Here is a 13317-nt window from a genome sequence, read left to right as displayed (position 1 = left end):
TTTGGCAGAGGGGTTGGACCTGATGGTCTCCTGAGGTCCTTTCCAACCCCTACAAATTTTTCATTCTGTGACGCTTTCCCTTTTCACATTCCGTGCTCCTCCATGCCCAGCTCCAGATGAACACAACTTCCAGATCATTGACAGAACAGCTGCTGAAAGGCACCTACCGCCTGGAAGTTCTTCCAGCCATTATTCTAATTAGAGTCAAGATTACCTCAAAGACAACTTTGTCTTGTTTTGGTTTTTTATGTGCCTCCACTACTTCCTCATGCGTAAAGGTCTCGAAGCGTGGCAGCATTAGCATTTTAATTTGAATAGGGAGCACTCTCTTGAAGCAAATCTCCCGAACGCCCCCATTGCCACACTTGGGGTCATATCTCAAGCAGTTGCAGAGTACGTGGAGCTGGTCTGTTCTGAGCACGCCACGAGCCTGCTGATGTCTGATTTGCTTTAGCCATGACCAGGGGGGCATTCAGCTTGTGAGACCAGACTAAATCTATTTCTAAAGTGTGCTGGGGCACTCAGAAGATGAGTTCAGCATGGACATCGTGTTCTCAGCACCAAAGGTTTTACACTGCAGATGCTCTTCCTTTGATGACAGTACTCTCTCAAAGGCCTGTTTATTTCTAGAAACAGCCCTAAAGGCACCAGGAGCTTTGCTTTACTTACAAAAAATAGCGATCACAGTTTTCTCTCAAGAGTTTTGAGTTTGAGTGAAATGTGCTAGCAAGCCCAAAATTATTCCAAATATTACCTTTTCCTTACCAGTTACGATATCCCTAGTGCTATCTAGCAACACGAAGGGAAGTTAGATTTTTGACTCTAGAAAAAAAAAAGCCCAGTTGGATCGTGATTTCATACAAAACATCAGTCCTGCAACCTGCACTCCCTCCGTGCTGACACACGGTCCTATTTTTAGCAGCCCTTAGTATCACAAAGCAACCAGAGGACCAGTAGAGTTTCCATGTGCACTTTAATTGCTGATGTATCGCAGTTTGGCATCTGAAGGACTTAATTGCTTTCCAATCTGTTTCTCTTGCTTCGTTCAACATTGCCTCCTTTTTTTCCCCCCCCCCCTGCTCAACAGCTTGCAAGTGCAACGGCCACGCGTCTGTCTGCAACACAAACACGGGGAAATGTTTCTGCACCACCAAGGGAATCAAAGGAGACGAGTGTCAACTGTGAGTTCCTTTCACTTTGTTAGCTGAAATCGAAAGGCCACGCACATACTGGCGTGGAACCCCTTACATTTTTTTAATGACTGTATTTATGATGTCTCTGCTCGTCTCTTCCTGCTGACAGTTGACTAACTTCATTGACTGTGCAGCCAGCCGTGCTTCCCCCGGGGGGAGAACATGAACAAAATGATTTCCCAAAGGTTTCTATTTTGAGAACGTTTCAACTGTCATGCAGGATGGATGGGGTGAAAAATAATGCCCCCGCCCCCCAAACTGTGCACACCATTTTGTTTTAAGCCCTCACTTTATCCTAGTTACTTTTTAACTGGTAGGTTTTCAGTCTCTGTTCTAGGGGAATATAAATATATCTGAAATAAGACTTCGACATTCAAACATTTTAATAGAGCTATTTCAAAGCATCAGATTTGCTGGAGGTTTCTCTGTAATGTAACAGAAATGCTTTTAATGTCATGTTAGTGGAAATACTTTCATTTCAAATAATTTCATTGCCAGGTTTATTTTTGAAGCGTTACCCACATAAGTAAACATTTATAGGACTAGATCCTAAAATGGACATAAATGTAAATGGAAACTTTAGGTTTTGACTGTTGCAATCCAATTCCATCCATTGTGAAGAGCTGTTAAATACCCTCCAAGTGGATGCAAAAGTTAATTTCCATAATTTTGTATTTTATTTTAATGGCATTATAGTTTGTTTTGCAGGGATCTTGGAGATTTACGTAATTTCTTAAGAAACTCAGTACAGCTCAGACCTACATCTTTTATTTTTAGTTGCGTACTGTATTGGAACAGGTGGTGGTTTTTGATTTTTAGTGGCTGGGAATAAACAGATCTAAAAAAATTAATTAAAAATATTTATTTTCTTTAGGTGTGAAGTTGAAAACAGATATCAGGGAAATCCGCTTAAAGGAACATGTTACTGTGAGTATAGCTGGGATTTTGTTTGTAGATAACAAATGTATGACGTTGGAAATATATTTAAAATTCAATTGCCTCAGATCAGTTTAAAATGCAAGGGATTAAGGATAGGACTAGAAAATACTTCTTGAGAACTTCAGCTTGACTAAGGTTTTGTTTAAAGAAAACAAGCTCTTCTCGATACCCTTCTTGTCTTTGTCGCAATTGGAACTTTCAGAACAAAGTTTTGGATTTTTTTTCCACGTGACCTTGAAATGAAATCTGGTTTTCTGGAAAACACTTTGCAATATATACGTAAGTAAGTAGAAATCAAGGCATGTTTTTAGATTTTTTGCTAGTGTGAAATACTGCGTTTTTAATTTTTAGTTTTAAATTTCGTTCCGCATTAGAATGGGTAAGGCTTCAAAATCGCCATGTTTCCTCTGAAATGAACAGTTGGATTCCCGTGCAACTCAAAAGACACATTGCCAAGATTCAGAGTAGTTAATGGAAACTCTCCAGCTTCTATTTGCAAATACTAGCAATCAGCACATTGGCAAGCATGGACAGATATAATCTTAAATTACATAAAGGTACAAGTCTCCGATAGTATTTTTGTGAAACGCAGAAACTGGCAATGTGCTCTATTTAACAAATTTCAAGTCTGCTTGCATAGCGAAGCAAGGACACTGATGACATCTCATGATAATCTATTTGCAAGGATGACCCACCTCATTGGTGCTAATAGCACTGCTGGTAAAGTGGACAAAAAGGGGGAAAAGAAATTTACAACTCTTGCAAGAACAACCTTGTGCTATACAATTTCAGTCTCATTTGATTTTCTTCTTTGGAAATTTCTCTCGTAGTGCTTCATAAAAGTTGTAGGTATACATCAGAGGCTTGTGTGGCTCGTGTCAACCCAACAAGGGAGGGCATTAAGAGAAAAATAATACCTGCTGTATAGCTTCATATTTATTATTGCTTGGAATATCTCTGCATGGCTTTGGAACTGGGTACAGGTCAGAACACTGTGCTTTAAGAAAAGGATACTGAAATGGAAGGATACTGATGTATCCCCAAAGCTGGTTGTGCACTGTCGGTTACCAGAGGTGATACCCAAAACCTAACCAGACATGAGCAGCAGGACACACTGGCGGACCAAACAGTGGTCCTGCCATGCCAGGGCATGATGTGATGGAGAGCAGGATGGCAGCTGGATTGTGACCAAGCAGCTGCTCTGTAGACATCCTCCCTGTACAGAACCTTAACAGGTATGGAACTTAATCCCCTTCTAAATGGGGATTATACAGACTATTTTATTTTACTAATATTCCATAAGAATGTGGAGGTACTGCAGTATGGAAAAAGGAAATGTCTTGGCATGTTTTTTTCAACTTATGTGTATGAACAGTCATTCAGATTAGGACTGGAGGCTCTTGTCTGGAAAAGGTAAGCTCTTTCTAGTTGAGCCCTCTAGGCTTAACTTCAAAAGGATGAGCGTGTGCCTTTTGTGTAGGATCGTGCATAGGGTGAACTCATTCATAGCAGCGTGGCGACTCCTAGTTGTGCTCAAGGAGTGCTGTACTGTAATGGTTTGCCTCGCTTTGCAGAAGTTTGTTCTGCTCCAAGACCTGGGGTCACTCTCTCTGTGCATTCCTTTCAGATACTCTTCTCATTGACTATCAGTTCACCTTCAGCCTTTCTCAAGAGGATGATCGCTATTACACAGCAATCAACTTTGTAGCAACACCTGAAGAGGTAAATTCTCTACTTTCTCTTTAAACATCACCCTTTGGGTACATGTTTGTCTCTTCCTGGCCATGGACAGGACGAGTTTTACAGTATGGTGAGTCTCCAGAGGTGGTCTTTTAACATAGCATGCGTGTCCAGTTCTGCAAAGCAACAAGAAATTTTTGAGCTTTGCTTGGCAGAGTTTCAAATATTCATGGTAAAATTTCATAGGAACCAACAACTATTTCACAGTTGATTTTTTTTACAGTTGTTTAAACAACTGCTGAGCAATTCTAGTTTTGATTGCTGTTCAACACATACCTCGTGTATCTGTTCTTCTTGTTTTATGCACATGACTTGTTTTGTTCTTTATTATGCTTTCCTTGGGGAGGAGAATACTGCTTTCAGAAAATGGAAATAGTTTTCTAGGCTGTCATTTGCTTAATGTGATGATGCTTGATGTATTTGCTTCACGTAAATAACAAATTCCAAGATTTTTTGCCAGTGAAGGTTTGCTAGAAAACAGTACAGTAAAATTGCTTATCGTGAAAATTATTTTTTATTCTTTTTTTCCCCCCTAGCAAAACAGAGACCTGGACATGTTTATCAATGCATCTAAAAATTTCAACCTCAATATTACTTGGTCAACAAGTTTTGCAGGTAAAATTAGCATGATCTAAGTTGCTTTGGTACCTTGCTTCAGTTATCAGTTTTTGACAAACGCAGATTTAATTGAGGAAACATCTGTCATTACCTATGAACTTGCTATGTAGTGCCCTTTAATTTTAGGCTTGGGGGCAGAAGGAAAATGTTAAAAAGAACTGCGTTTTTCCGTCTTAATGGTGTATTTTGGAAACAGTGGAGGAGCTAATTTAATTTTTAGGAACATGATATTTTGGCATACAGTGATTTTGATAGTGTGATGCAGCTTAACGTTGTCATGTTCAGATGAATGGTTAATTTTATAGCATTATTATTCTGGATGATTAGCTCTTTTTATTTGTCGCTTAAAATATGCATTGAAACATCTTTTCTTGTTACTTCTTAACGTTTGAAAACAGCTGGCACGCAGGCTGGGGAGGAAATTCCAGTTGTTTCAAGAACTAATATAAAAGAATACAAGGACAGTTTCTCCAATGAGAAATTTGATTTCCGCAACAATCCGAACATCACTTTCTTTGTTTACGTCAGCAATTTCACCTGGCCGATAAAAATACAGGTAGGATTTGTTACCAAGCGTAGAATTCTTTAAAAGTATATTGTTTCTTTTGAGCAATGTGGCAATTTCAGCGATCTGTTTTTTCTCCAAACTGTGAGAATTCAAGTTGTGTTTTTGCAGTGGAAAATTTCACTAACCTTGCATATTCAAAAGTAATCGTGCAGGCGTAACAGTGTGGGGAATATTAAGCTGATAAGGGGACAGTGGAAGGTCCTACTGTTCCAAAATAAGGAGGATGGCTGAGAAAAACGAGGCAAGCAGTTGCAAAGTGAGTAAAACCAAAAAACCACAGGCCCTCTAGTCACAAGAGGGGAAGGAAAACCAAAAGGAAAAGGAGAAGTTAAATGTTGGTCAAATAAAATTGTACCTATACGCTATAGTCGTAAGTACTATCGAGTAGTTTGTGAACCTGTAGTACTCAGACAATGAGGAAACAGGGGAGGAATTAAGCGTCGGATAATAGGGAATATAAGCTTATGATACATACTTTTGCTGGGGGCTCCTGCTTGCAGGACGCCCACCATTGCTGTCACAAATAAAAGAGCTTCTTCACTGAGATCCTTGCCTGAGCCTATGTTACTGGCTGCAGATCGTTTCTCACAAAATGGAACCAGCTCTCAGTGTAATCCTGCAGCAGAGAAAGGGTTACTCAACCCAGTGGATCTGGAAATGTGCTATGAAGTCAAGTGGGATGCTCGCCTACTAATTGGGCTATGTTCTAATCAGGGCTTTGGCTTTAAAGGTGCACATCTTGATGCTGAAGAAAGCAGCAAAGACTCAGCCAAAAAACAAGCCCAGAATGAGAATACCCAAATGTTCCCAGTGTCTCTTTTTAACATCTTGTTCTTTAAAGGCACAGCTGGAGTGCCATCCCTCTTTCTCCTTGTGCTGCCAAAGACCTGTGGTACCTGCAGAATAAGATCGAGTTCATTCTTTCCCTTAATTCGGTGCAGTCAGTTAACACACACGTTGCCTCCGGTGTCAGACTGTCTGATGATAATGCTAATGCTGCAGAAGCAGTGGATGAAGCTTGGTGGATCATGAAAATGCTCGTAGATCACAGACTGCAATCACAGAGACTCTGCAACTGCTGCTGCAGCTAATAATTCAGAGCAGCCTTGGGCACCTTCTTGCTCTGGGCTAATCCAAGTATCAACGCACGCTGTACTCAGAGTGATACAGGGTCTCTTTGAAGGGTAAAGCTACTACTGGGTCTGGAACAGAGCTCTCAAATGAGGCTGTATATATTTGATGAATTTGAATTCCCACATTTGACCAAGTCTCTACACAAAAAAAAAAGGTATCAGTCAATCTCCGCCCTTATTCAACCAATCTAACCAATTACCAAATGAAAGCTGGCAACTTCACAAGGATTTCCTTGATATTTCAGTCATTTGTGGTGCAGAAGCTCACTGTTGGGGTCACTTCCAACAAAGATAATACACATTATTATCATATTGAGCGAAGAAATGAGGTCTACCTGGAAAATTGCCCGTAGGCTATGTTTTTCAAGGCATTTCCTGAACTTTTCTGAAAACATTAGGAATACTTGTGAAATGTCTGCTTTACCTTCTGGTAAAGAGTGGTTTTAAACACTTAGGAGACTTTGTATTGTTGGTAAATTTTGTTTCTTGGAATACCACTTACATTATTGGTAATCATTCTTTGGTTTCTGCTTTACCAGTTGTAAAGTCTTACTTCATTGTCAAGTCCTAAGTTTTAGACATGAAGGGATTTGCAAGAACTTCAAGTTTATGTCATTGGCTACACAAGCAGCAAGCTGAGGCAGGCTCATGGTTTTCCAATTAGTGCAGCTCTCAGTAGAGCAAGTGAAGTCCCGTGTACAAAGTCAGGCACTTGCACGATGATTTATTTAAATTTTCAGGCATCTCTTCCATCAAATTGGTAATCAGAGCTGTCAGGAAGAAATACATAATTTATTTTATAACTTACAGGTTGTGCGTTGACTGATATCAGTGCTGACTGTTGGCCTTCCACAGTCAGTGCTGGACCTACCTTCCCCTGAATTATTTACTTTGCTATTTCATGTTCAAAGCTGGGTGTTAGAACTTGGCAGGTGTTTAAGGACCGTACTGATTCCTGTCCCTTAAGCTTTCCTGTGCTTAGTCTAACGTCCATCCTACTTGTACTTACAGTGAATTTCTGCATGCTTTTCCAACGCCGGCATGGTCACTAAGCCTGAATGTCCCCTTTCTCTCCTTGTTTGACAGCAAGGTCTGCTGCCTTCCCTGGAGGTGTTCAGACAGCTCATCTCTTCTCTCTGCCTTCAGTGTTTGTTGGCTTAAGTAAGACAAAACCTCATTGAAACAGATTATCTAGGTGCTCGGTTGCCTCATTTGTCTCTCCTCTGTGCTTCATCTCATGAAATCACATCACATCATCTCACTTGTACACTTTTGGTCAGCCTTGTTTAAGGGTACATAGATAGGCCTCACTGTTTCCTTGTACAGCCGTGTTTCTGGGTCCTTTATGGACCTTTCTAGGTTCTTTTATGGCAGTATTTTGCTTTGCTCGTTCTCATGCCTGCAGTGATTAATAGTCCCTTATTCATTTTAATATGGACTAATATACCCCGCTCTTTTACACCCTTGCCTGCCAACTGATGAGCTCCCAGCCTTGAGAGCGAACATTCTTCTCAGCCCCTAATAGCATCGTAAAATGTTATCCCGCTGCTGTTACTGGATAATATTGCCAGCCCTAAAGATCATCTAGTTTTTCCTTCGGTGTTATTCTTTCCTATATTTTTACTGTTAATCCCCTTCAACTCTGTCAGCAGAGCGTATGATTAGCACTCTTTTTTTTGGGGTCTGTGTCGTTAATGAGGATATCTTTCTTTGCTACGAGGACAGGCTGCCCCAAGGAGCTGTGGCTGCCCCATCCCTGGCAGTGCCCAAGGCCAGGCTGGATGGGGCTGGGGAGGCTCTGAGGTCCCTTCCAAGCCAAACTGTTCTGTGTTTCTTTGAAAGGTCAAAGCCTGTCCAGACACCATCCTTGAACAACTAACTTCTGTCCCCGTTAACCTCGATGACTCCTGAGATAACCCTCACCATCTCTATTTTACCCAGGAGCTCTTCCAACATAGCCTTGCATTGAAAGCCATAATGAAATCTGGATTAGCTCAACTGCACTTCTTAGGTCTACAAAACTAAATTTATATATTTTTTTTAGAAATGGAAAACAGAGGGTTGACACAGCACACTTACCATTGTCAACTCTCTTGATGAATTCAATTTTTTTGTTTACTTCTTCAGTTCTTGCATTCAAAACACGTTCTGAAACTTTGTGTACTATTTAGGTCTTGGGAAGGCGAATATGTAGATTCTCCCTCCTCCTCTAAATACGAGTTTTACATTTTCCGTGGTGCCATGCTCGGCTGGGTAGATTGCTTTAACAGCCTTGCTACTACCAGAGGCGTTATTTCATGTGCCATTTCTTTGGGAGTGCTGGGATGAATGCTGTTTGCTTTCAGCGACTTTGAACATACCAAAACATTTGCGTTTTGTATCCACCTTGCTTGAGTCTCTTTTTATAACCTCGTTCCCACTGGGCTCTTTGCCTTGCACCTACGTTCAGTGTCCTTGTCCTTAATGAAAGCTCTAATTTAGTTTAAAGGATATAGCTGATGGGTTTTAATCTCTCGCCTACCCTTACAGCATATCCTCTTCACTTTCCCTTTATGGTCTCCTTTACTTGCAGGGCTGAAACATCTCTCGCTATTTTGTTTATCGTTTGCTGAGCTCTGGCACAGCTTGACATTCAGCAGTTCTTATTTTATCTCCGTACCACTTGCTGGCTTCTAAGACATTGCTAATGAATCCCATCCTCTCCGTAATATGTAGATTCTTTAATTGTTCCTAATGTCCTTTTAGAGGTTAGTTTTGAGTTAGCTTTCGAATAGTTTTGCATCTTTAACCTGAGAGAGATACTTAGATGGCTGCTTTCCCATTCCTTATCTCCTTGGTCCACTTAATTTTACTGTCTTATTTAATTTCTTGCTGTTAAAAAGAGTGAACTTTGATTCCGTTACAACACCTTCCTTGTTTTATCCTTAATTTAATCTGAATGTGCTAGTGTGCACTCAATCCGTGGTAATTTTTATATCTTCTTAATGTCCTTGTTACTTGCCAAAACAAAGGCTAAAATAGCATCGGCTCTTACTGTATGAGAGGCTCTTTTTGTGCAGAACCCTGGCAGTAACAGCCCAGCCCGGAGTATTTTCCTTACAATTACTACCAACGTATGCACTTCAGTTCATATCTAAGACATTTTTTCCCCTAAACTGACATTTTTCTGACTTCTTTCTCTGCATACCTGGTGGTGTGGAAAATCTCAGCTCTTTCTCGTGTTAGCAATAGCCAACCATCATCTCTGCCTTCAGCCTCTGTTGTCCTTCCCTGCACCTCCTTTGGGTGGAGATCCCATCGTGGCTCTCTGTGGCATCCCTCCCTCCTTGCTCACAGTCTTGCTTGTCTGGCTGTGCATGAAACCAGTTTTCTCCTGCATTATTTAACAACGTTTGTGATGCTTTTCTGTGTTTTACATCCTCAGTTTGACAAACAGCAAGGTCTTGGTTGTTGCTACGTCTACTCGTGAGAGTTGTCCCATCTCCATCACCAAGAGCCTGTAGCCGTATAGATTTGCTTCTGGCTGGTGCGATGCTGAGCTTTTGGCCCGTTTTCCATCTGGTGTAACTGTGCTCTCAGGTTTGGTGCCGCATGAAATCGTTCTCACGCTGGCTGCTAAGACACCATAGTTTGACACTACGCTTCTCGCGCCGCCCCGGGGTGCTGCTTTACTTGCAGGTTTCTTCTCCCTCCTCACCATCCCGGTAATTTTTTCAGACCAGTTGATGAGTAGGAGGTGATGTTATAAAAAGTTACGGTTCCACAGAGGAAAAAAAAAAAACAAAAACTAGGGAAAAGAGAAAATGCAATTAAAAATAAATAAATAATACGATTTGTCTCCAGGACTTGTGGGGTCCTTTCAGGTCTTGTGCAATCTTCCTTGGTGGATTGAGCTGCCCTCCATTGCCCTTAATTGCAATCTGTGTTCCTACCTGTCCTTTCTACACCTCTTTCCTATTTGCTTTATCTTTTCCTTTATTTTTTTTTTGTAAAGTCTGGGCTCTCTGCAGAAGTTTATCTTCAATCAGATGAAATAGAAGATAACTCAAGGTATGGATTTTTGGGACAAAAGGCTTCCTAGCAATTGATCCTTGATTGGGGTGCACTGCAAGATTTAAGATAGAGCCACGGGGTGACTGCTAGCTTCGTGACCACTCTGCTTTCCTGGCTGCTCCTTCTGCACTCACCCTCTGTTCCTTTCTTCTCGGGAAGGATTTTTATTCAGGCCTTTCCCATACTGCTTCTCTTAGCTCTTTTGTAAATATTTCCTCTGCAGTTTGGATTTAGTCCTTCAGGGCAAGCAGACGTGTTAATTAAAACTACATGTTGCAGTATGGCCAGGACACAAACTGTTTTTCTTATCTCGGAGACTGCCTCCTACAGTTTTGCTCATCGCAGTTGCATTCTTAAGCTTTTTTTGCAGCTACAGAACATGTTTCAATTTAGCTTTCAGAATTAGAGTGTTTTCAATAGAAGAAGTGTGATGAAGTTGGCGAAACTCTGCTACTGCCAGACTGCTGATGGGAAATACTTGAAAATATTGCAGCGTACACATTTTGTTTGGTCTGTTCCTGTGTAGAAAAGTATATCCAGCCGGTGCGTGTATATATATATTTTTTTCTGTGTTTGAATAATATAATAAATAGTTGTTTTATGTGCTGTATGCTCCCTTATCCTGACTTGTTTTCCATTTAGTTACACTAGAAGCAGTGATTTTACTTACACTGGAAATGTTACAAAAGAAAACTTGAGAAACTGACAGTCTTTATTGCAGAGCAGCTAAGCTACAATCCACGTTATTATTTTTGAATATATTTTTCTTTATTCTGAAGCCATTGATTGAGGTCTGTCTCTCTTTCCCTCTCTTGTTGCCTTGCTGAATATGGACTCGGAGTATAAATGCTCTTTTGTGTCAGAGATAGCTGTGTCCTTGCCAGTGCTGAATTCTGGCTTTTTTTTTTTTTTTCCCCTTCTTGCTCCACCTCTCTTCAAAACCACTTCGGTTTGGATTTTTTTTTTGTTAAGTATATTGGTTTAGGATGCCTTTCCCTGCCTGCTTTAATGACTTGAAATGATTATTCTGTAAAAGAAGCACGGCTGCAAAATGTAGGGAGCCTTCAAAACAGCAATCCGCTCCCTAATAACTTGTCTGAACGGTTTCCGGTTATGAAAGCTACGTCGCGGAGTTCCCTTAAAATCTTAGTTTGCCAAGCTCTCTTGAAAACCCAGGTAAGGCACCGTCAAAAAACGTCTCAATATTTCCGTTCTCATCGCTTTGCAGCTCCTCTCTGCTAATGCACTCGGTCTGGCACAGCCGCGGGTGACTTTAGAAGTGCTGTGCAAATCCCAGCTGCTCACCTTCCCTTTCTTTTGCTTGGAAAGCACTGCCTCAAATGTGCCTTATCATCCGCTGAACTGAGCAGTGCACCTCTTCTAAAAGGACGTTAGCGGGGTTTTTCTCTAAGCTAGTCATGTAAACACGGTAGGATTTTCCCTCCCCGCCTATTTGATGTATTTTCTTAATGCGTTGCAACTGCTTTATTATTAATTCAAAATGTATCTTAGGCTAGAAAGAATGCCATAGAGTTAAAAAAAAAAAAAAATAATAATAATAGAAAAAAGCTGTAGAGTATTGCAGTAAGGAACAAGGAAATTCAGTGCAGTAACTTTTGGAGTAACTTTCACGGGTTTTAAATTCAGATGAAAATAGCTCACTGCGATTTGAAACTGAACTTCTGGATCTGACAAGCAGGTAATGGTGAGAATTTGAAACTCTGAGAGTTGTGTTAATGCAGGGAGGTTTTACCAATGTTTAAACCAGCAGATATTTCCGTGGAACAGATCCCAGTAAGTGCGTCCCTCTCGGGAACGCACCGTGGGTCAAAATGGGAGTTGCTAATCCAGCCAACTTCCACCCCTCCTAATGGCTGTGAGCTCTCTGTCCCCTTACAGCTTAGTCTTGCTGGAGTTTTCTTCCACTCACTAAATATAAACTTGTGTTCTTGTCTTGTTTCGTACCCAAACTATTGTTTTCGTGAAGATTCTGTCCCGTTTGATTTTAGATTGTACTCTCCCAGAATTCCTATCCCTTTCTATAAAGCTTTTTGCATTGATCTCTGCTTGCTGAGTGCATGTAGGATGCTCAGGAGCTGATTAAGGAAAAAAACAGTTTGTAATTGTATCATTAACTGGCAATTGCCTCCTCTCTTTCTCTTGTGTTGGTTGAAGTATTTTAATTTGAATGCGCTTAAACGTTAATTATAAGCCAAATGCTTCAAGGGACAAAAAGAGGTGAAGGAATTTTACAGCCTTTTGCATACAAAACATGCTGTTTGCAAAATCTCGCTGGATATTTGCTGTATATTGTTTGTTTGGCAGTTCGTCATCCTGTTGGGCTTCAGAAAAGTGCCACCATGGCTGCGTGGCATCGCTGCACAGGATGCTTGGGGAAGCGCTGCAACAGCATTAAGACACCTCACACTGTTTCAGGACTCTTGAGTATTTGAGAATGGGTGGGAAACTTTCAAGTCACTGAAACTGCTGCTTTCTGGCCTGATTTAATAGAGGCTGTAAAAGAAAAATAGCTCAAATTGCCTCTGCTGCCTGCATTTCTTTAATTTTCAAACTCCTGCATGGGTTGTTGAAGCTTCTTTCAGGGTTCCTCCAGTGGATTTATTTCCGAGCTGCGGGTCTATATGGTCTCTCCTAAAGCTTTATTCCCTTCTACGCAGAAAGTTAATGGAGTGTGGATAGCTTAATTCAGTCACATAATGTGTTGTCGTAATTATTCTAGATATTTCAAATATGCTGTTTACAGTGATGGGAAAATATTTGTGAACCCACTCAAAGTGTCGAACTGCCGCATAGTTCATCTGCCGAAACCGTGAATGGTGAACCCAAAAGGTGGAAGCGATTCATCTCTGTTAAATTGATAGCTGCTTTACAAGGAGCTGCCAAAAGTTCAAGCGCAGAAATTGTTACAAATGGCAGGGCTGGAAATTGAGGACGGTTTGAAATGTGCTGTAATTAAATCAGCCTTTTATTTGCGGTGCTTTCTTTCGGTGCCACGCCGGATGCCTGCCGCTAACCTGTACGCACAGGCTCGCACGTCTGCGGGTGACACAGA

General features: G+C 41.0%; 1 protein-coding gene across 3 annotated transcripts in view; it reads left to right on the top strand.

Annotated features, from left to right (window-relative positions):
- ATRN (attractin) overlaps positions 1 to 13317 on the top strand; it is a 145190-nt gene that overhangs the window by 75515 nt on the left and 56358 nt on the right. For all 3 annotated transcript variants that reach the window (XM_068679533.1, XM_068679535.1, XM_068679534.1), the window contains exons 20-24: positions 1088 to 1181; positions 2068 to 2120; positions 3760 to 3854; positions 4409 to 4487; positions 4889 to 5046. In XM_068679533.1, coding sequence (XP_068535634.1) covers positions 1088 to 1181; positions 2068 to 2120; positions 3760 to 3854; positions 4409 to 4487; positions 4889 to 5046 — 479 coding nt within the window. The remainder of the gene's footprint in view (positions 1 to 1087; positions 1182 to 2067; positions 2121 to 3759; positions 3855 to 4408; positions 4488 to 4888; positions 5047 to 13317) is intronic.

Source organism: Anas acuta, chromosome 4 (assembly GCF_963932015.1).
Source record: "Anas acuta chromosome 4, bAnaAcu1.1, whole genome shotgun sequence".
Taxonomy (NCBI): Eukaryota; Metazoa; Chordata; class Aves; order Anseriformes; family Anatidae; genus Anas; species Anas acuta.
The sequence above is the reverse complement of the archived record's forward strand: the minus strand, read 5'-3'. Positions and strand labels throughout refer to the sequence as shown.